The sequence below is a fragment of the Heteronotia binoei genome, chromosome 6 (genome assembly GCF_032191835.1).
Source record: "Heteronotia binoei isolate CCM8104 ecotype False Entrance Well chromosome 6, APGP_CSIRO_Hbin_v1, whole genome shotgun sequence".
NCBI lineage: Eukaryota > Metazoa > Chordata > Lepidosauria > Squamata > Gekkonidae > Heteronotia > Heteronotia binoei.
The window spans coordinates 51,159,345-51,180,604 of NC_083228.1; the positions used below are offsets into that span (position 1 = coordinate 51,159,345).

The following is a 21,260-nucleotide window of genomic DNA, read 5'->3' on the forward strand; positions in this document are numbered from 1 at the left end:
TACTATAATAATCTAGTCTGCATGTAATATGCTTTCTTAAGGTACAAATATTGTCACATATTATTCTCTCTTTACATTAAATCATCAACATCTGGATAATATGTTTTAGTGATTCAGAAAGCTTGGAAGTTTTGCTAAATATTTAAAGGTCTTTCTCCTTTTTACAGGAGAATTAAGTCCAATCACATTAATAGAAATTATTGATGCTATTATGAGTTTTTCTTATCACTATCATTTTATCTTTTTTGGTCTGCAATCTTGTTGGGTATTTCCTTATTCCACTTGGGTCCTCTTCATCTGAGCTTTCTTCTTCCTCTCCACCTTCCTTCTTTTTCTTATCCTCTTTCTTCTCCGCTTTCTCCAAAATGTTTTGGGCTTTAAAAATGGAATTTATCCTGTATATGTACTCTTCATAGGTAAAGAGTAGGCCTTCCGGCATTAGCCATGTGTAAGGTATTTCTCTTTCTCTCAGAAAGTCTGTCAAAGTTTGATATTCTCTTCTCCTTTGTCTAATTGGCCATGGTATCTCTCTCAGAATTTTTACCATATTTCCTGCTATCGTCACTGGTTTGTCTCTCGCTTGCTTCAAGATATTGTCTCTAGTCTTCTTTCTTGTGAGTTTCAAATGGATTTCGCTAGGTAGTTTATTACGCCTTGTGAAACTTGATGGGACTCACTTTACTTGGTCAAACTATTCTTCCATCTTGTCAGGTGTCACCTGTAAAATTTCTGCCAGAGCTTCACCTAGTATTTTCTGTAGATCTTCAGCTTTTCCTTCTGGTACATTTTGAAACCTCAGCATGTAAACTGCTCTATCTATCTCTAGCTGTAGAAGTCTGCTATCATATGCTTTCTAACTCTGGGTGAAGGGGTTGGTGGTTTACCATCTAGGTTCTCTTTTTTCCTTGGTACCTCTTTAAAGCCAATAGTAGCTTTATTCCATCTTTTTTAGTATATTTGCACTCACAGCCAAGAATCTTGTGTATTACTCTTTCAGCAAACTGTTTTGGAACACGATGTTCCTATTTATGTTATTTATGTTATTTACACGATGTTCCTATTTATGTTAGTTCAGCTAGTATCTAACAAATAGTATCAATATTATGCAAAGATAATAGTTTGTTTAAAATACAACAATTTAACAGGCTCCAAGCAACATTAAGCCTTATGTTAAACAAAACCTTTTTACCACAACAATCTTTAATATCACCTAGTCTAAACAATTCAACTCACAGGAATAGTCCACTGTAGTGCTTTTCTCAAAATAATTAGTTAATGTAGTTCAATGGAGTCCAAGTCTTAGCATGTTAATTCAGCTATTCCAAACTATAAATTGTAATCCAAGGCTGAATTGTTAGCCGAAATGCCCTCAAAACGAGGTTGGGGAATTAGTTAGGTGGGGACCTGGCTCACTAGGAATTTTTTTACCAATTTATACCAGGCTCAACCATCCAGAGGGTAAATGCTCAATAAAAAGGACTCTAATTTAATAAAAACCAATTGTAATTTATTTAGAATAATAGTTCTTCCACACAAGATAAAAATACAATACAATCACACATTCACACAGGCCTAAGAAACACAGATAGATTGATAGGGGAACATATAAGGGTAAACAGACGGGGTAATATTTACCATCGTAGTCTTCGAGGAAGGTTCCAATGGCGACATAAGAGGACAGGGGAAATGGACCCAAAACTGTGGCCAGAATTGGGGATGGATCTAGACAGCGGACCTGGGATACTGTTAGATGCACACCTGAGTGGAGTTGGGTCAGAGGTTAAATAGGCTCCCTTAGGCCCCTTAGGGGATGGGAGGTGACGGGGAGGAGAGATGGGAGGCTCTGTGATGACCATGAAGGCTGGACATTAGCAGAGCCAATGGTGAGTCCTTTGATGACATCCAATTGGGTGTCAGCTTTAACCAATGCACTTCACCTTAGTCCTGTGAACCTGGAAATTTCCAAGTTGCAATATGGCCTAAGGCGGCTCCAAGGTGTTAGACTGGGGTAAGAATGGGAATGGCTGGATACTTAAGGTTAAATGGGCTTATCTGGGAAGGTGACAATAGGGAACCAAATATTGACCTAGGTATCACCCGGGTAAGACAAAAGACTTGGTTGATGGAGGAGAAGTTCTTCCTCTTTTCTCATCATCTTCTGGGCAGGAGTTATTGTTTAGGGTATTGCCCGGCAATAGGGTGGCCAGACCGTCCCGGTCTCCCGGGACTTTCCCGGTTCTGGCCACCAATTCCCGGCTCCCGGGCTGGCTATACCGGGCTCTATCTGCGCCACCTTCATCACTTTCGGGGTGTGGATCCCCCAGTGGGGTGCTCTCCCAACTCCCTCCGCCAGCTGTTTCTGATAGCCCTGCGCCCCCTCTTTCATTTGATATGTGTCCCGTGCGGGTGCCACCCTCCCGCCGGGAGATGCCGCAAAATGAGCCCCCTTGAGGCTTATGGCGGCAGGGCTCGGGGGAAGCGAGCTAGACTGCTGTTCTTTTGAGGGGTTATAGAGTGTTTCGAGCCCATCCCTGTGGCATCGGTCCCATCATTGTGGGACCCAGGGGGCCGGCGCAGCGGCACGCTGAAGCAGCCTGTTGGTCACTTCCGGGTTCCTGTCCTGTATGTCGACCTATGTTATTAGTGACAGGCTGCTTCGGCGTGCCGCTGCGCCGGCCCCCTGGGTCCCACAACGATGGGACTGATGCCACAGGGACGGGCTCGAAACACTCTATAACCCATCAAAAGAACAGCAGTCTAGCTCGCTTCCCCCGAGCCCTGCCGCCATAAGCCTCAAGGGGGCTCATTTTGTGGCATCTCCCGGCAGGAGGGTGGCACCCGCACGGGACACATATCAAATGAAAGAGGGGGCGCAGGGCTATCAGAAACAGCCGGCGGAGGGAGTTGGGAGACCACCCCACTGGGGGATCCACACCCCGAAAGTGATGAAGGTGGCGCAGATAGAGCCAACAGAGCAAACAGGACAAAATAAATAGGCTGCATTATGCAGCACAGTCTCACTGGAATCTCACTGGAATCTGACTGGCTGCTCAGCGTGGAACCCGTTCTCTCTAGTCTTCTCACTTTGAAAAAAGTAAAAAAAGAGTTTTATTTAACTTTATTTCCCCCTTTCCCTCTCTATAAATAATCTTGGTGTTTCCGGCGGTGATATTTGGGGGATTTTTGGGGACGTCACAGGAAGTGCTGTGAAGTCACTTCCTGTTTCCGGCAGTGGCATTTGGGGGAAATGATGTCACAGGAAGTGATGTCACTTCCTGCTTCCGGCAGGTGGCATGGGGGGAAATGATGTCACAGGAAGTGATGTCACTTCCCGTTTCCGGCAGGTGGTGCGGGGGAAATGTCACAGGAAGTGATGTCACTTCCTGTTTCCAGCGGTGGCATGACGTCACCGGAAGTGACGTCACTTCCTGTTTCCGGCGGTGCACTCCGCGCGCACTCCTACCTTCCCCCTCCCAAAGGTGTCCCTGGCTGGCCTTCAGACATTATCGCCACCCTACCCGGCAATCAGGAACATTAGTTGAGCTGTTAATCCATTCATGGGGCAGATGGGTTGCTTGCAAGCCAAGGGTGACACAGGGTGTGTATGTGAGCCTTCCACTATGAAGGAATGAAGTCCAGTCTGGCAGGAAGATGGCTACGAGTGGTGTTAGCCCTTGGTTCATGGAAAACAGGCTAGAAACTGCTTGCCTGTACAGTTCATGGTGGTGTGGCTTCTGCCACTGCAGTGGCCAAGACTGGGCACACAAGGAGTAGCTGGCAGCTCATTTGTAGAATGCTGCTGCAAAGCTGTGGCTTATAGTATCCACCTAAGCCTTAGAAACTGTAAGCAAAGTCCACTTCTTAGAGCAGATGTGTGAGAGTCAAAACTCCAGGCACCCTGGCAACCATACTGGTGATCACGATGTCCATATGTATGAGAAGTAGGGGGCTTTTTCCCTCACAGAATGCCCCATTTATATAATCCACAGGCAAGAACAAAAATTAAAAATAACCAGAAAATATAAAAAAATAAGACAATACAGGAAAAAATAGAAAACAAAAAGAAATTAAAAATCTACAAGGGAAGACAAAAAACGAAAAATGGAGAAAAATAAATGAATAAAAGTAAAAAAGAAAATATTCCAACCCTATGTTTAAAATCCTCCAGGTAAAGCCACCTGTAGTAAGCATACAGAAGGAGAAGGAGAAAACCAAGATTGGAAAGAGAAAGAAAAAAAAATACAAAAGATCACCTTCAACCAACCAACTTATTGTAATCCATTGGTGAGTTTAGGTCCAAGAAAATACTGGTGACCATATCCAACATCAAAAAGTTTATAATCCACTAAAAAAAAAAAAGACTTCACAGCTATTCTTCCAACAGACCACAATATAGCTGCATAATCCACTGCACCAACCCAATGTGGTCCTAAATAAGCAGACCCAGAGGTGCTTGTTCAGGATACTTCCCTTCAGCAAAGCCACCAAACTGCTTCCTTTCTTTTTATAACTTTAAAAGTCAGAAAGTTTTATACAACACTGTATCTTTCCATTAAAAGTAAATTCTTTAAAACATTCATTGGCTTGACAGTCTTAACAGAGAATTCTTACAGCAACTATTCTTCTCATCCACATATGCTTGCAAACAGCTTTTCCAGCAACAAGAACTTCTTCCCCACGAGAAAATTAAGAATAAGTCTGTTCAATTCAGCCATCAAGTCTTTTTGATCTTTAGAAACTGGTGTGAGTGGATCATATTTTTCAGGACAACACAAGAAAAATCATCAAGTTAGGCAGGAACTTTTTGAAGCCTCACGAAAGAAAAGGAGAGAGCTGGATATTCCCCCCTTTCTCTTTGTCTTAGCCTCTATCCATACTCCACTTGACTTTCAGTTCTCCAGTCCCAAGGTAGGAAGGAAGAAATCCCAATGCCATTTAAAAATGGCGATCGGGGCAGCGAGGCTCGCAGTGAGTTGGGTTCGGGAGGCAGCCGCCACTGACAATCCTGACCCTCGGCTCAAGCTGCCCACCTTCTGGGACCCTTCCTGGGTCTCAGACTCGGATCTCCCAATGAGAAGACCCCTCCACTGCCCGATTAGAGAGCGGCTCAGGACCAGCCGATCTGAGTCACTATCTTGTATCACCGAAACCAGAAGCCCCTATAAATGCAAACTGGTGGGGTGTGAACTGGAGGAGACTGACCAAGAGAGAGATCTTGGGGTCATGGTTGATAACTCACTAAAAATGTCAAGACAGTGTGCGACTGCAATAAAAAAGGCCAACACTATGCTGGGAATGATTAGAAAGGGAATTGAAAACAAATCAGCCAGTATAATGCCCCTGTATAAATTGATAGTGTGGCCTCATTTAGAGTACTGTGTACAATTCTGGTCACCACACCTCAAAAAAGATATTATAGCATTGTAAAAGGTGCAGAAAAGGGCAACTAGAATGATAAAAGGGTTGGAACACTTTCCCTATGAAGAAAGGTTAACATGCTTGGAGCTTTTTAGTTTGGAGAAACATCGACTGAGGGGTGACATGATACAGGTTTACAAGATGCATGGGATAGAGAAGGTAGAGAAAGAGGTACTTTTCTCCCTTGCTCACAATACAAGAACTCATGGGCACTCAATGAAGTCGCTGAGCAGTCAGTTTAAAACAGATAAAAGGAATACTTCTTCACCCAAAGGATGATTAACACATGGAATTCACTGCCACAGGAGATGGTGGTGGCTACAAGCATAGCAAGCGTCAAGAGGGGATTGGATAAACATATGGAGCAGAGGTCCATCAGTTGCTATTAGCCACAACATATTGTTGGAACTCTCTGTCTGGAGCAGGTGATGCTCTGTATTCTTGGTCTTTGGGAGGGGCAACAGTGTGAGGGCTTCTAGTGTCCTGGCCCCACTGATGGACCTCCTGATGGCACTTGGGTTTTTTGGCTACTGTGTGACACAGAGTGTTGGACTGGATGGGCTTCTCTCATGTTCTTATGTTCAAATACATTAATTAGATATCTAAACATATCTAGGCATTTGATGTGCTGGCTATGGTAGTTTTGCTTTTTACAAGGAGATTTTAAGAAAAGTATGTGATCCAATATGTGATCCTACATGATTCTGCACCTATGATCTGGTAGTACAGTACATTCTGCCACCTCAGCCTTCTGCCACGTTCTCCTGCATGCGTACATAAAAGGTATTAAGTCCACTGAGGTCAAGATCAATATTGTCTATACTGGCTGCTGTTCCACAGGGTCTCTGGTTGAGCACTATGTGTTCCTGTGAACCAGATTAAACTAGACTGAACCTAGGATATTCTGCATGCAAAGGAGATGCTGTACCAGTGAACCACAGCCTCACCCCAGCCTCACTCCTACTTTGCTTTTCCGTCTTTGTGAATTAGGCCTCAGAAGTCAGAACCTACATGTTAAGGTTATTACAAAATGTCCACCAGCAGGTAAGTTCTGCAACATTCCCTTTACATAAATCAATTCATTAACTAATTAGAAATTCATATGCTGTCTCTCCAGTGAACCAACTCAAAATAGCTTACAAACTTAAACAAGATAAAATTGTAAAACACCATAAAATCATTAAAATTAACAAACTTTTAAAAACTCAGGCAGAGCATAACCACAGTATTGCATATTTAGGAGCTGAAAATAAATTTCATAAAACAGTCCTCAGGCTGAAAGCAGGACAAAAAACAACTTTTAAAATTCAGCTGATTAATGCCTGGGTGAAAATAAACATTTTGGTCTGGTAGTGAGTGTGCTAAGTTTCCTGCACAAGCTAAAGAAAAAAATTATTTACTCAGGCTATCTGTTGATTATTTTAAAAAATGATTCAATATGTGATCATATTTATGTTGGTTTTTCTAACATATTTTAATTAACTGCCTTTAGCACCTTTGGTAGGGAGGTTAGGTTTCTGTTTTTTTGTTTTTTCAATCAGGTCACAGTGGATTTATGGCAATTCTGTGGGGCTTTCAAGGCAAGAGACTGTCAGAGGAGATTTGCCATTGCCTGCCTCTGAGTAGAGCCCGTAGTATTCCTTGGTGGTCTCCCATCCAACTACTAACTATGGCCAACCCTGCTTAGTTTCCAAGATCTGACAAGATAGGGCTAGCCTGGGCTATCCAGGTTGGGGTAGGATCTGGGAAAAAAACATTAAAATGAAATGATAAGTAATAATTGTAAGTAAAGCCATGTAGATCAAGTTAGTCTCTTGAAACTTCCTACATTGTACACTTGTGAAACTTATGATCCAGCAAAGTCAAACATCACTCTCATTTGAGTCTGAGAAAATAATATTGAAGTGTTAGTTTATTATTTCTGCACATTCTCTTGCTAGTAATATTTTCATAGTTTCTAAAGATGTGCAGAACTGCAGTCATCAATTCAGTATGGCAGGTTAATTTAGTAAATGAGCACATTCCATATAGGAATGGAAGAATACTTTATTTTGACTTTAACTTCAAAATTATATGTAGTATATGAAATTAAATTTCATGAAGAGCACATTGAAAATATCACCCTGTCAAAACCCATGATAGAAAGATGTATATTTTATGGAAAAGCCTGAAATATATATGGGCTTCCTGAGAGAAAATGCGGGGGGGGGGGGGAAGAGAGATTGGTAAAGGTTTGTATTTGTTTGAAGATTCAGTGTGTTGTTATACTAGAGTGCTGGACGTGAACATGGAAAGCTAAGGTTCAAGTTGGCATTCCAATATGAAATTCACCAGACAGACTTGGTGTCACTTTCACTCAGAATGAACTACCTACTTAAAAAATGCTTTCAGCTTCCAGGAAGAATGGTTTAAAAAAAATTGCATGCACTGAGATGCTGAAGCCAATCCAAATTGAAGGTGAGGGGTCTGGGGACCAAGGCCTACTAGGAATGCCTGAAGTAGCCAGGTATGTTTAGCCTGTAAAGGAGATGACTGAGAGGTGATATGATCACCATCTTCAATACTTGAAGGGCTGTCATATATAGAGAATGGTGCGGAGTGGTGTTCTGTTGCCCTATTAGGTCGGACCAGAACCAATGTATTGAAATTAAATTAGAAGTTTTCAACTAAACATTAGTTAGAATTTCCTGATAGAGCAGTTCCTCAGTGGAATAGGCAGTGGGCTCTTCTTTTTTGGAGGTTTTTAAACAGAGACTGGATGGCCATCTGACAACAATGCTGATTCTGTGAACTCAAGCAGATCATGAGAAGGAAGGCAGGAAAGGTGGCCTGAAATATATATAGGCTTCCTGAGAGAAAATGGGGGGTGGGGGGTGGGGGGGAAGAGAGATTGGTAAAGGTTTATATTTGTTTGAAGATTCAGTGTTCTTTCTCGCCTCTGCGGAGCCAAAACTGCTTTCCCCTGTAAGAACATAAGAGAAGCCATATTAGATCAGGCCAATGGCCCATCCAGTCCAACACTCTGTGTCACACAGTGGCAAAAAAAAAATTATGTATATAAATTATATATAATAGCCACTGATGGACCTCTGCTCCATATTTTTATCTAAACCCCTCTTGAAGGTGGCTATGCTTGTGGCCGCCACCATCTCCTGTGGCAGTGAATTCCACATGTTAATCACCCTTTGGGTGAAGAAGTTCTTCCTTTTATCCATTTTAACCTGACTGCTCAGCAATTTCATCGAATGCCCACGAGTTCTTGCATTGTGAGAAAGGGAGAAAAGTACTTCTTTCTCTACTTTCTCCATCCCATGCATTATCTTGTAAACCTCTATCATGTCACCCCGCAGTCGACGTTTCTCCAAGCTAAAGAGTCCCAAGCGTTTCAACCTTTCTTCATAGGGAAGGTGTTCCAGCCCTTTAATCATTTTAGTTGCCCTTTTCTGGACTTTCTCCAATGCTACAATATCCTGTAACTGCTTTTGAGCCTGTCTAAAGCTTTTAAAAAGCAAGCAAACGAGGGAGTTCCCCTCATCCCTTTCCTTAAACGGGATATTTCCCCGCCTCTTCTTTCTTTGCAGGGAGACGCGCTGAGGAGGTCTGTGCGACTCTCTTGGGCTCCTTCTCCCCCACCCCGCCCCGGCCTGGTGCAGAAGAAAGGCGCTGGCCTACAAGAGTAGTACTAGTAGTGACCATGGCAACCAGAGCGGCCCACCCCAGCCTCAAGAGGAGGCCGGGCGGACGGCTGAGGGGAGAAGCGCTGCCTTCTTGGTGGAGTTCAGCCAGCACAGCAGTCATCTCGCAGCCATGCCCAAGGGCAGGCGGGCCAACCCCAGCACCGCACGGGATGGTGCCTGGGTAAGGCGGGGGCGGAAGGGGAGTGATGAGGCCGGAGGTTGCCTCAGGGCGGTGCTGATGGGCCAAACACTGCGAGGCAGGAGGGGGAGTCTGAAGGGAAAGTTGGTCCTAGCCCGGCAAAGCCTTTAAGGAGAGCTTAATGGTCAGAGGAGCCGCGTTGTCCTGCCACACCACGGAAGCAATCCTGCTACTCTGCATCAATACAGAAGCATTAATCGCACCCCCCCCCCGCCCAAATCTTGTCTCTCCACTCGCAAAAGAGGATGGATTTATACTCTCGCATCCGGTCTCTAGATTAAAATCACTGCTGAACGCATAAACATGAAAGGGAGGAAATCCTTTCTTTTCATTGTTCTCATTGTAAGTACGCGTTGCTGTCTAGAACGCTTTGAAAAGGGTGCTGGGCTAAATCATCGGGCTGAAGGCATTCCAAGTATGCTCGTGAAGGCAGCTCGTTCAGAAATCACATTGCCCGTGGGCAGTGGGCTGAAGTCTGTGGCCGTTTAGCCCTAAAATGGATGTTTGTTAGTGTCTGTTCTGGGTGCATTTTCAGAATTCAGATTAAATACCACTCGAGTTCTTTAATAACATTCAGAGTAGGAAAAGAGTGGATTCCCCCCTTCCCACCATTTCAAGGAACGGTTTTGGATAGTTTTTAATTTGCATCTGTAAATTTCGGCTATGTAATCAAGAGATGACAGTTGCTTTAGATTTTGTAAAATGCAGTGTGATAATTTGGTGGAGGATTATTTACTAATGCCAAACCCAGGCAGAATAAACACTGACCAAGATCACACACCACCATTGCTTCTGGGGAAAATGTTGTATTATGATTGCCTGGAAAGATTATACTGATAGAACCAAAGTATCCTAGTTATATAGAAATTCACCAGCCACTACATTCAGAATATTAAACTAACATCCTATGTTGTGTGTTTACATTATTAAATCCATCATTAGTTTTATTAACAACATGCTTAAGTTTCATATATAAAGCAATACTTTCCTCTGGGTGTATTTTCAGCATCTCCCCTCCCACAGTTATAAACTGTTCTTAATCTTTTTTATTGTTTTATTCTTCCAAGTTAATTTGCTTTTCCATTTTTTTTCATTTGCCAACAAAATGCCTCATTACCTTTTTCTCTACCAGCAATAACACAATGGACAGTAGCAGTAACTCCTATTGTTGTATGACGTTTGGGACTGCAATGCATGCAGATTTAGCATAAATACTTGGTTCATTTTGCAGCTGGTAAAATCTTGATCCCATAGCACGCTGGGCATGGTCAAGCACTGGTTTTTCCGCCCGCCCTTTCAGCATCATTCTGGGAAGCTATGAGTACAGCATTAACATTGAAGAATTTATAAACACTGCTACCACATCAATTTCCCTTGGAATATTTTCAGAATTTACACCCTACCAATTGAGCATGATGTTTACTATGTATTGTGGCATTTGTTTACGAATTCTACTCTTTTTCATCCACTTAATTATTTTACCTGTGTAGCCCATAAGTTTTGAAAACATGAATTATTTTCTGTCCGTGTTTGTTTCTGTTGCTTGTAAAATGAAAATATAGTGAGAGCCTGATTCTAAATGGAACCTCTAGGTGTTGCTGTAATACAAGTAATAAAAACATCTATCTTCTAAATGTTGAGTTTTGCATTTTAAAAATTTACCTTTATAATAACCTTTTTTCATAGTTTCAACACTCTAGACCGCTGCAAATATATCCCGAATCCCTTACTGCCAGTATGCAAAAACAGATACTAAACTTAGAAACTGTTCATCAAATTGAAAACAGATTGCCACTGATGTATAAACTTCGAGAAAAGGTAAGATAATATTCATACATGCCAAATTTTACTTTAATATGAATGGTTCATTTGTGTGCATTAGCATTTGTAATTGTTTAACTTGTTGCTAGTGTAATATATTAGGACCAAACCAGGTGAGGTGTTAAGAATTCCATAGATAGATCTCCCAAACATTATTTACTGGTAAACAGCAGATGCTGGACACCCTGATATGGACTGGGGCTATAGCATGCAGCAGTAGGGTTTACTGTGCCTTCCTAAACAGGTCTATTCAGAATCTTATTTAGGTCTGGCCTTGCTGGTGGGCCTCCTGATAGCATCTGGCTTTTGGCCACTGTGTGACACAGAGTGCTGGACTAGATGGACTGTTGACTTGACCCAGCATGGCTTCTCTTATGCTAGAGCTTACTCCCAGGAAAGTGTTTGGAGGATTGCAGTGTTAATCCTTCTCATTAGCCATTTCTTGTCCTCAGATTGTTCCTGGACCTGCTATTTGTCCTACTGGAATAAATACACGGTCTGCTTGTCTGTTGCCTGTATGGTTCTTCCAGTGGGTATATAGCTCCAATGCAGTTTGAGGTTGGGAAAATTCATGAGCACAGAAGTGTGTGTTGAAAGTTTAGGCTTAATAAGAAGTTGTTTTCAAGGTCAAATAACCAATTTAATTGAGACTACTGCCATAGTGAGTATTTGGTGAGCCCACAGTAATTAAAACCAAATTCTAGAAAAAGTGAGGGGTGCAGTATGGAAGATTTTAATTTTAAGAGAAGGGGTGCTGAACCTCTTTTTTGTACATCATCTATACAGCATCTGATGAAAAGAGGCTATAAAATTATTGTTACATTTATATTCTGATCTGTCTACTGATATGACATGGATTTATGTTCTGTTGTTTTCACTATTGGAAAATGTTTCTGTACATGAGTATATTTCTCTAGTTATGGAGTAAAGCCAGGTCATCTGAATGAGCAAGGTGACATTCGATGGTACATGATGTCATAAAAACACAGTGTGTGAGAGTTTGCTTTACTCCAGCAATTTTTGAATAACTGCTAGAGAAAGCTTTATTTCATTTTAAAAGAAAGTGGTGGTTGACTGTGGGCAACAGCTGACTGTCTGTAATCTCTCCCTGTGTGGTAGCATTCTAGCTGTGAGATTAATTAACTTGCTTAGAGGTAGTCTTACACTATTTCCTTGGTTGTGGCTTATTGTTTTACCTCTGTTGCCATCCCAGAAAAGTTTCAAGCATAGCTAAATTTTTAAGTAGTTCAGTCTCTGTGAATTCAGTATATAAATAATGTGCGAAGACTTTTTAAAACTGTGGGTCTCCCTTTGTATGCCAACAGAGCCTTTGGCTCTCAAACAGCAGGCCACCTTTAAAAAAAACACTGTTTCCGGAAGTACCTTGAGATATGGTAACATGATTTGCTGATCAAAAATAAAAAATCTCAGTGGGCATGGCCTTAGACATTTCCTCATAATAGACAGGCCCTTTTGAACCGCTAGAACAGCCTAGGCCACTTCCAGCTTTCAAGGTCCCTAGTAATAATTATTTTTAAAAGATAACATAGAACAACAAAATAAGGCATCAAAATTCATTTTAAACTTTTAAACTCTTTTACATGGTAGCCTATATCAGTTAACAGAAATTGTCATTTATCAACTTGTTTGTTTAAATTTAGAGTTCTAAGCAGAAATAATGTATCATGTTTTGGTCCAATAGGGTGGGGGCATCAAAACAGGTTGCAAAATTTGTAAATGCCAAAAAATTAACAAGTTAAATTTCATACCCCCTTGACAGTCAGGCCAAATGGCCCTCTCCCTGACTGGCCCTGATTTTTAATAAATTCTTTCCTTATGTTATAAGCAGGCAGTCCAAAAATCTTCATAAGATGTATATACAAGATGGGGTAGAAAATCTTTGCTTTCATTTAAAAATAAAGAATTCTGGATAAATTTTTAAAGCATTCGGAAATGACAAGCAGGGGACCCAACACAGAACTGACAACCCTATATGGGAGGTGGAAGACAAGAAAGTTGCATTCTGTGAGCATGCATCTCTCCACCTGCAGAAATACTCCAAGGGAATCTAAGCCAGAATTGTGTATGTCTTTTTTGTACTTTTCTGCAACTCTGGAGGGATAAATTGTGCCTGGAAACAAATTGGGAGCCAATGTAGATGGAACAAAACTGGAGTAATATGGCCTCTATGACCTTTTCCAGTCAGCATTCTAAGCTGCAGTATTCTGCACCAGCTGAAGTTTCCAAACACTTTTTAAGGGCAGCCCCATGCAGAATGCATTGTATCTGCATGTAACCATGGCATGTACCACAGTGGCCTGATCTTTCCTGTCCAGGAAAGAATGAAACTTGTAAAAGGCACTCCTAGCCATAACTGCCATCCCATTCAGAACAAGTGACACTTTAAGTGCTGGGCCTGACCTTTTGCTAACCGGTAGCATTTCCATAGGGTTGCCAAGTCCCCCCATGTGCAGTGCAATAAAATGATGTCATAGCACTGGCAAAATGGGAGCGTCCAGGGAAACTATGGTTTTCCCAGGTGCTCAAGCAATTTTCCTTCCAAATCGCTAGAGCAGCCATTGCGCGACATCGCCAGCACAATTTATTTATTTATTCAATTTATGTACCACCCTCCCCACCAAGGCTCACAACATAAAATACCAGAACAATAAAATTAGTAAATATTAGTAAATATTAAAACACATTCAAGTGACGTCATCATGCCAGCGATGTCAGGGGAGGATCCCCCCACCGCTGGCCCAATGTGGGCCAGTGGGTTGGGAACCTCCAGGGGGGAGAATCTCCGCCCAGCCTGGGAACTTGGCAGCCCTACACTTCCACATGTAATTATTAGCCTGCCTGCGCTCCAGTAATTCTCAGCTATCAGTTTAAGGAACCACTAATTTTCTAGCTTTCATTGTTTTTAAAAAACAAAATCCTATTTTTCATCTGAAATAAAAATGGCATATGAAATGGTCTCCAAATTTATTATAATTTCAGATCTCACTATATCTTGGTTTTAATATTATACCACAGCTTTATAATTTCAGCACAATATTATCAGCTTAGTCTTCTCAGTTGACATTTCAGGTTCTGACAGTTTTCTCTGGAATCTTGTTTTTGTCAATATACATGAAGCCTGACTCACATTTCATTCCTGAGCAGAGCAACATCCTACCCTGTACATTAAAGTCAATGAGCTTAGAAGGGTGTAACTCTTTAGGATTGTGCTGTCAGGGTCAGAAATACATAGCATGTTGGGATAGTTCAATTGAGGTATTTGTATTTACATATTCACCACAGATCTATGCTGCTTATGTTAATCAGAGAGGTGTCTAATGATAGAATTCTACAATTTTTGAACATGCTGAAATAGTTTAAACCAACATCCTTTACTTGAAATTCTTTTGTTAGGTATGTTCCTATTTGTGATTAAACATTTTCACAGTTGAGTTGATTCATAATAATGGATAGTGTCAAAACCACTCTCTTGATGCTTTCACATGGCAACTGTTTGCAAGTGGATTTTGCTATTCTTAACATAGTAAAAATCTAATTGCAAAGTGTGTTATTTAGTGTGTGTGAACACACCCACTGAATTGGTACATGGGCCCTGGTCTCACAATCCCATTATTTATTTTATTTGTTGTAAGTTCTTTATACCCCACCTTTCTTCCAATGGGAGTCTAAAGTGGCTTACATCATTCTCCTTTTCTCCATTTTATCATCAAAACAACCCTGTGAGGTAGGTTAGGCTGAGAGAGTGTGGCTTGCCCAAGGACTTTCCTCCATTTTATCTTCACAACAACCGTGTGAGGTAGGTTAGGCTGAAAGAGTGTGACTGGCCCAAGGTCACCTATGGGCTTCCATAGCACGAGTGGGGATTCAAGCCTGGATCTTCCAAGTACTAGTTTGACACACTTATCCACTACACCACTCTGCATCTCAACACATTTTGGCTCCTACAGCATTGTCGCAGTGGCATCATACCAGCATAATGTCCAAGCAAAACAATACTATTAGAATTAAGAGATAATGTAGTATCACTTAAATGCTCTCACAGCATTCTTCTCAACATTGCCACTACAGAAGAAGAAGAAGAAGAAGATGATGATATTGGATTTATATTCCGCCCTATACGCAGAGTCTCAGAGTGGTCACAATCTTCTTTACCATTCTGATTAATTCTGCATTTATGTTTTTGGATCTTAGAACTGAGAAATTTGCAGCAGGACCACTTGACTCTTTTCTCTGCTGTAGTTTTATTGTTTTAAATTAAGGCTTTTGTATTATATTCATTTTGTTCTTAAAAGTATTATTCCGCTACTAGATAGCTGCATTTTGTTGGGGCTGGGGGAAGGGAAGGGAATATTTGGCTTTTACTTCAACCATAGAAAATCTTTTCAAGATTAGGTTTCTTGGGTTATGCTTAGCATGAATGACTAGAAATTGGCAACTGAAAGTAATAAAATTAAACACGTGTACATGTACTTGTTAGATTTGGAATTTAGCCATTTTAAATATGTAGTTTGCAATTTGATATAATATATAGCATCTTCTCAGTGGGTGGCACTGAGCTCATAAATCTCAGGTTGACTCAATTAAAAGCTTCTTTTTGAAGTCCAACTTTTATTAGCTGTGCATTCAATAGTGAGTCACTTAAAGAACTTTTATTTGTCAAAAAATGTGCACATATGCACAAGGGTTTCTCTAATTTGAAAGTTTAGGTGTTCATGTAATTTGTAGATTATTCAGAAAATTTATACGCTCTAAGGGGTTTGAAATAAAATGTAGACGGTATTTATTTTGTACCAATATAATAATTCTTGTACCAATATAATAACTCATACAAGAATGCTTGTATGAGTGTAATACTAAATTCTTTTGCAGATAAAAGCTATTGTTCTGTTAGCCATGCAAGGGAAAATGTCATCTTTTATTCACTTATCTTTCTAGAAGCCAGTAAACACGTTTCCATTTTCAGTCCATGACAACAGACATTGCTTACTGAATGTAGGAGAGTACTTAGATTCTGTAAGTATTTGGTTTTACAGGTTTTGTAAAAATATACTGGTTCTTGCTGGAGCCTTCTATAAAAAACTATTGGGTTGGATCCAGCAATTATTTCTGCTGATGAAAGGAATATCTGTCATCAGTACAGAATTTTCTTGTCTATTCCATTCCCCTGCAAACAAAAATACTCCCTGAAGTGTTGCTCTAGGCCCGCAGGGGTAGGGAACGTTGGCTCTCCAGATGTTTTTTGCCTACAACTCCCATCAGCCCCAGCCAGCATGGCCAATGGCTAGGGCTGATGGGAGTTGTAGGCAAAAAACATCTGGAGAGCCAACGTTCCCTACCCCTTAGGGTACTGGAGGACACACAGGGGCAGCATAAGGAGTGAGTCACAAGTCTGCAGTGGAAGGGAGAACTGATGAAGATTCCTTATAATGTTTTTGCTCTTTTCTGAGAATTTTTATGTAACACCTGAAAAGGCACATCTCTGTAGTGTTCTGAGGTGACATGCGCTATGCTGCCTCCTTTACTTCCTTAGTGTTTCCTACTTATTTTTGCTGCCACTAAGGGATCTTGATTTAGAATTCTTAGTTGGATCCAAAGGACAGGGCTTAAGTTGTATTTGGTAAAATGACAAAATGGTCAGTATGTATGGGTGGTTCAGATGTAAAAGGTGATCCTTTACTCTAAATAAAACAGCTCTTTTCACTTAAACATAAATACAGTTTATTTAGAAGTAAAACAGCATAACAATTTCTGTTTGGTTCATAAGCATAATAGTTCCAGATAGATACAGTTCTTGTTTTTCTGAAGTTCCTAAATAGACCAAGTCACAAAGGCTTATTTTCTCACTTGCCACTTACAGGGGTGGAATTCTTGCAGGAGCTCCTTTGCGTATTAGGCCATACACTCCTGATGTGGCCAATTTTCCAAGAGCTTACAAGGCTCTTTTTTGTAAGCTCTTGGAGTATTGGCTACATCATTATTTATTTATTTATTTGTTTGTTTGTTTATTTAGATTTTTATCCTGCCCTCTCAGCAGGCAGACTCAGGGCAGCTAACAATCAGTTCAGATATCTATAATTACAATTTAAAACCAATAAAACACAATTTAAAAACATTTTATGGTGCTAATTTAACTTCAGTATAGGCAGGATCTTTTTTTATTCTCTTCTGACGGTGATCCTATGATCGTAGATCCTCAGCAGTGTAGGGGGTGTGTGGCCTAACATGCAAAGGAGCTCCTGCTAGAATTCCACCCCTGGCCACTTATAACTTCCACCAAGAACACAGATGTCTTACACACACTGCAGCATCTTTCTCAGTAGGACTGCCAACTTTTAGATGGGACCTGGAGTAGAGTTGCCAGCCTTCAGGTAGAGCCTGGAGATCTCCCACTTTTACAACTGATCTCTAATTGGCAGAGATCAGCTTCCCTGAAGAAAATGGCTGCTTTGGAGTCTGTGGCATTGTACCATGCTGAGGCCCCTCCCCTCCCCAAACTCCTCCCTCTAGTCCACCCCCATAGTCCAGATTTTTTCAGCCTGCAGTTGGTAATCCTGTCACTCAGTTTCATCTCTTTGTCACACTCTGAACAAAACTCTCCCACACGTAAAGCCTCTCTGAACAGAGCAATCAACTCCATCGCCTAGGGTACAGCTGCCATCCAGTCATCACACTTCAATCGCCCATCCAGCCCCTCCTTTCTTACTGTAGAGGCCCACACTTTAACCCACAACAATGTACATATAAAACCCCACATTAAAACACAGGAATAAAATGCACACAGAACATTTACATATCAAAGCACCACACCTTCCATTAGTAGACATCTATTGCAGGATCCAACCCATTTTATCTCTTCAAAGTGATCAGATTAATTCTTCCTCTTGTAGGATTCCTCTTGTAGTCTGATATTTTAAAAGAGTACAAAAATGTATTTGATTTTTGAAAATTATTTATTTAAACCATTTATATTTTGCATCTCCTCAAAACCTGAAACAATCTGCGAGCTCTTAATGAAGAATTTAAGAGTACACAGAAATCTGTGTCACGTCAGAATGATGGCAACAAATATGAACTTTTAAGAAATCTATGGCCATTCAGTCTAACATACATCTAGATTCTAGAAGATAGATGTGACAGAATTGTTCTCCAATAACCTATTCTATTGCTGAAAATATGTCTATGATATGTATTACAGAAGAAGCTAGTAGATGTTTTAAAATGTAGGATTCAGTTTAAAGATACGATTCAGATGGCATAATGGCACCTACAGGACAGCACTTTGTTGGTGTATTAGGGGGATGACCTTTTTTTTTGCAGATTCCCCTTTTTTGCCCCTCCCCCACTGTTTATGAAGGTCAACCTCCAGGAATAGCATTTCAGGATGTCCCTATGATGGGACTTTAAGAGGGTGAATGCAGCAGGGGGAAAGTACCATTCCAAAGTTTGGTCTGCTTATGATAATTTAGATTCAACCACTGTATTTGTTATTATAATGAATGTCAAATTTCCCTTGGTTCCCTGATGCATATTTGTACAATTGTATAGTCTTCTGTTGAAGGGAGATTAGGAATTGGTATACTTGGTTCTTCTGCTTATAAGTTAAGAATAAAATCTAAAAAAGATAATTGCCAATATGATTTCCCACATGTTTTCTGCATGTTTTTATCTACTTTAAATAATAGAATCTTCCTGAAGTATATATTTTTTTACTTCTTTTTAGGGGCTAGGACTAAGAAAATTTCAACAAGAGACATGTCAACACTATTCACAAAACTTCTCCTTTTTGGCCCATGAACCCATTTTGAGCAATACTAGCTATTGTACTATGTATCAAACATCTTTTGTTCCATACCCAAACACTGAAAAGCCCTTTCCAGGGCGATTTCCCAAAAGCCACATAGAGAGATTCAATGCTTTGAATCCTGTTTCTAAGAAAGATTCCATATGGTTTTCAGAATGCAATTCTAGTCATAATACTTTAATTCCCAGTGGTCCTGTTATAACTACTCTACCCGATCCTAAGGAGCTACCTGATGCACAGTTGATGGAATAAATGTTCACGTAAAATGGATACTGAAATGCATTCCAGTTTGAATTTACAATAAGATTGTTATGATTAGCAAATTGATCATTGTTCTGTTTCCTGAATAGAAATTACTTTATGAACCTAAGCTGCATGAAGACAAGAGTAGAACAAGAATAATCACATTTGTGGAGCTGGGGGTTTTTTCTGCGTGGGGGGGGGAGTATTTTTAACAAGGAACAATGTAGCTGGAAAAAAGGAAAGGCATTTTATGTTTGCATTAATTAAAAATTGCTTGCATTATTCCTATATCTAGACAAGCCCTACATATGGAGTCTTGGAGTAAGGGTAACTATTGTATGCACACAATTGATATAGACAATGCCTCTTCTAGAAAGAGATGTGTTGGGGAAGATGGTATTTTATAGTAGTCTTTAAAGCTATTTCTAGACTTGGAAGACATGGGAAGCATTTCAGTCTTTGTTATGCTAGCTATGCTCTTATATAGCATATCCAGACCTTCCTTTAAAGACCTCAGAGTAGCATCTATGATTATTTCTTCTCCCCTTTTATCAACATCATCAGTCCTGTCAGGATAAGATTTTCCTAGTGTCACCCAGCTGAGTGGGTATTTGAACCCAGGTTTCCCAGTCCTGATTTATGTTACATTGGCTCTTATCCCTTCCCTATTCTGACCACTTGTAAGGCTATAAAATGTATGAATACTTTGTTTATTACATAGTTCCCAGACATTTTTACTGAAATCTACCAGTTGCCAATTCACAGCCAAATCACCTTTATATTATGGGCATGCCCTTTATTCTGTAACTCTAAAATTCCTATTGTAGAACATCTCAGCTTTGTAGCTTTTCTATACCACATTGCCAATGGGTTCTTTATTTTACAGTTTGGGACTGGTAACTGTACATGAACAGAGTCCTTTGGATGGTTATCAGTACTTAGTGGGCTGCAGCTTACTGTCACCCCCCGACAAAGCTCCATTAATGGTTGATGTGTTCTAAACTACAACTGGGAAATCATTTCTTTCTGACAACTAGATTGCAGTGTTGTGGAAGATGTATGAAGGAAAATTCCACCTCAGCACATCTTCTGGATTGAGCATGCCGCTCTTTTAATTAGGGGGTGTATATTATCTTTTTAATGATTTGCTTCTGTTTTAGGGATAGTTTTTGTGCTAATTATTTGTAATGGTTTGATTTGGAAAAATACTGTGGTTTTTAATTGTAAGGCACCTAGTGCAGAATTCTGAAGAGGCGATATAGAGATATTATATATAAATAGCCCTTGTTCATAGTTGTTCATGCCTTTAGCTAAAATTCTTTAGACTAGGGTATATCAAAAGCCATTTTAAAAATCAAGGTCAATCCCACAAATATTAGCTGTTGACCAGCAATGAAGTACAAATGTTCACTAGAATATTAACAAATCAACAAAATGAAAAATCTAGTTCCATATTATACTTTATAATGAAAATTAATTTTAAATTTTAACAATATCCATTAATATTTGGTAACAGTCTTGTTAGGGAGGGAAGGCAGCATGGTATAGCTTGATCTCATCAGAGAAGCTGTGCAGGACTATTACTTGGAAGGGACTCTGCAGGAAGACAATGATAAGCCACATCTGCTTCTCACTTGCCTTGGAAGCCCCTCTCTGTGGTTGCTATAAGTCAGCTGCAACTTGATAGCACTTTACACACACAATAATAGTCTTTGCTATTGCTGGCACTGGCTTTCTGGTTCATGGGGTGAGGAGCAAGGAAAAAGGAAGAGGAGATTTAAAAAAGTATTATAATTTAATGGCATGAAGGGTCTCCCAGCCTCAAGTAGTGTGGTGAGTGCCAAGGTTAGGGTACTGCTACTGCTGGCCAAACAGGGGATCAATGTAGAATAACAAATGGAAAAGAAGCTCTTCTTCCTCACCTCCCTTGGTATCTTGGGCACTTTTTCTGATTTGTCCAGGGCATGAAACCTTGGTGCACCCTGGTAAATATAGTCTCAGGGTACCTGCATTAGTAATGTTAGGCAGTGCAGGATATCAGGCAGCATCAAAGAAACATCAAAAGTGTCATGTGAAATGG

At 40.5% G+C, this 21,260-nt stretch overlaps 1 protein-coding gene across 1 annotated transcript; it reads left to right on the forward strand.

Moving 5' to 3' along the window:
• Positions 1–9,119: 9,119 nt before the first annotated feature.
• Positions 9,120–19,468, forward strand: TEX36 (testis expressed 36). The gene is made up of 4 exons (XM_060241440.1): positions 9,120–9,276; positions 10,981–11,112; positions 16,072–16,149; positions 18,857–19,468. Exons 1-4 carry the CDS (start codon positions 9,226–9,228, stop codon positions 19,187–19,189), a joined length of 594 nt encoding a protein of 197 aa, XP_060097423.1. The 5' UTR covers positions 9,120–9,225; the 3' UTR covers positions 19,190–19,468.
• The last annotated feature ends 1,792 nt before the right edge of the window (positions 19,469–21,260 follow it).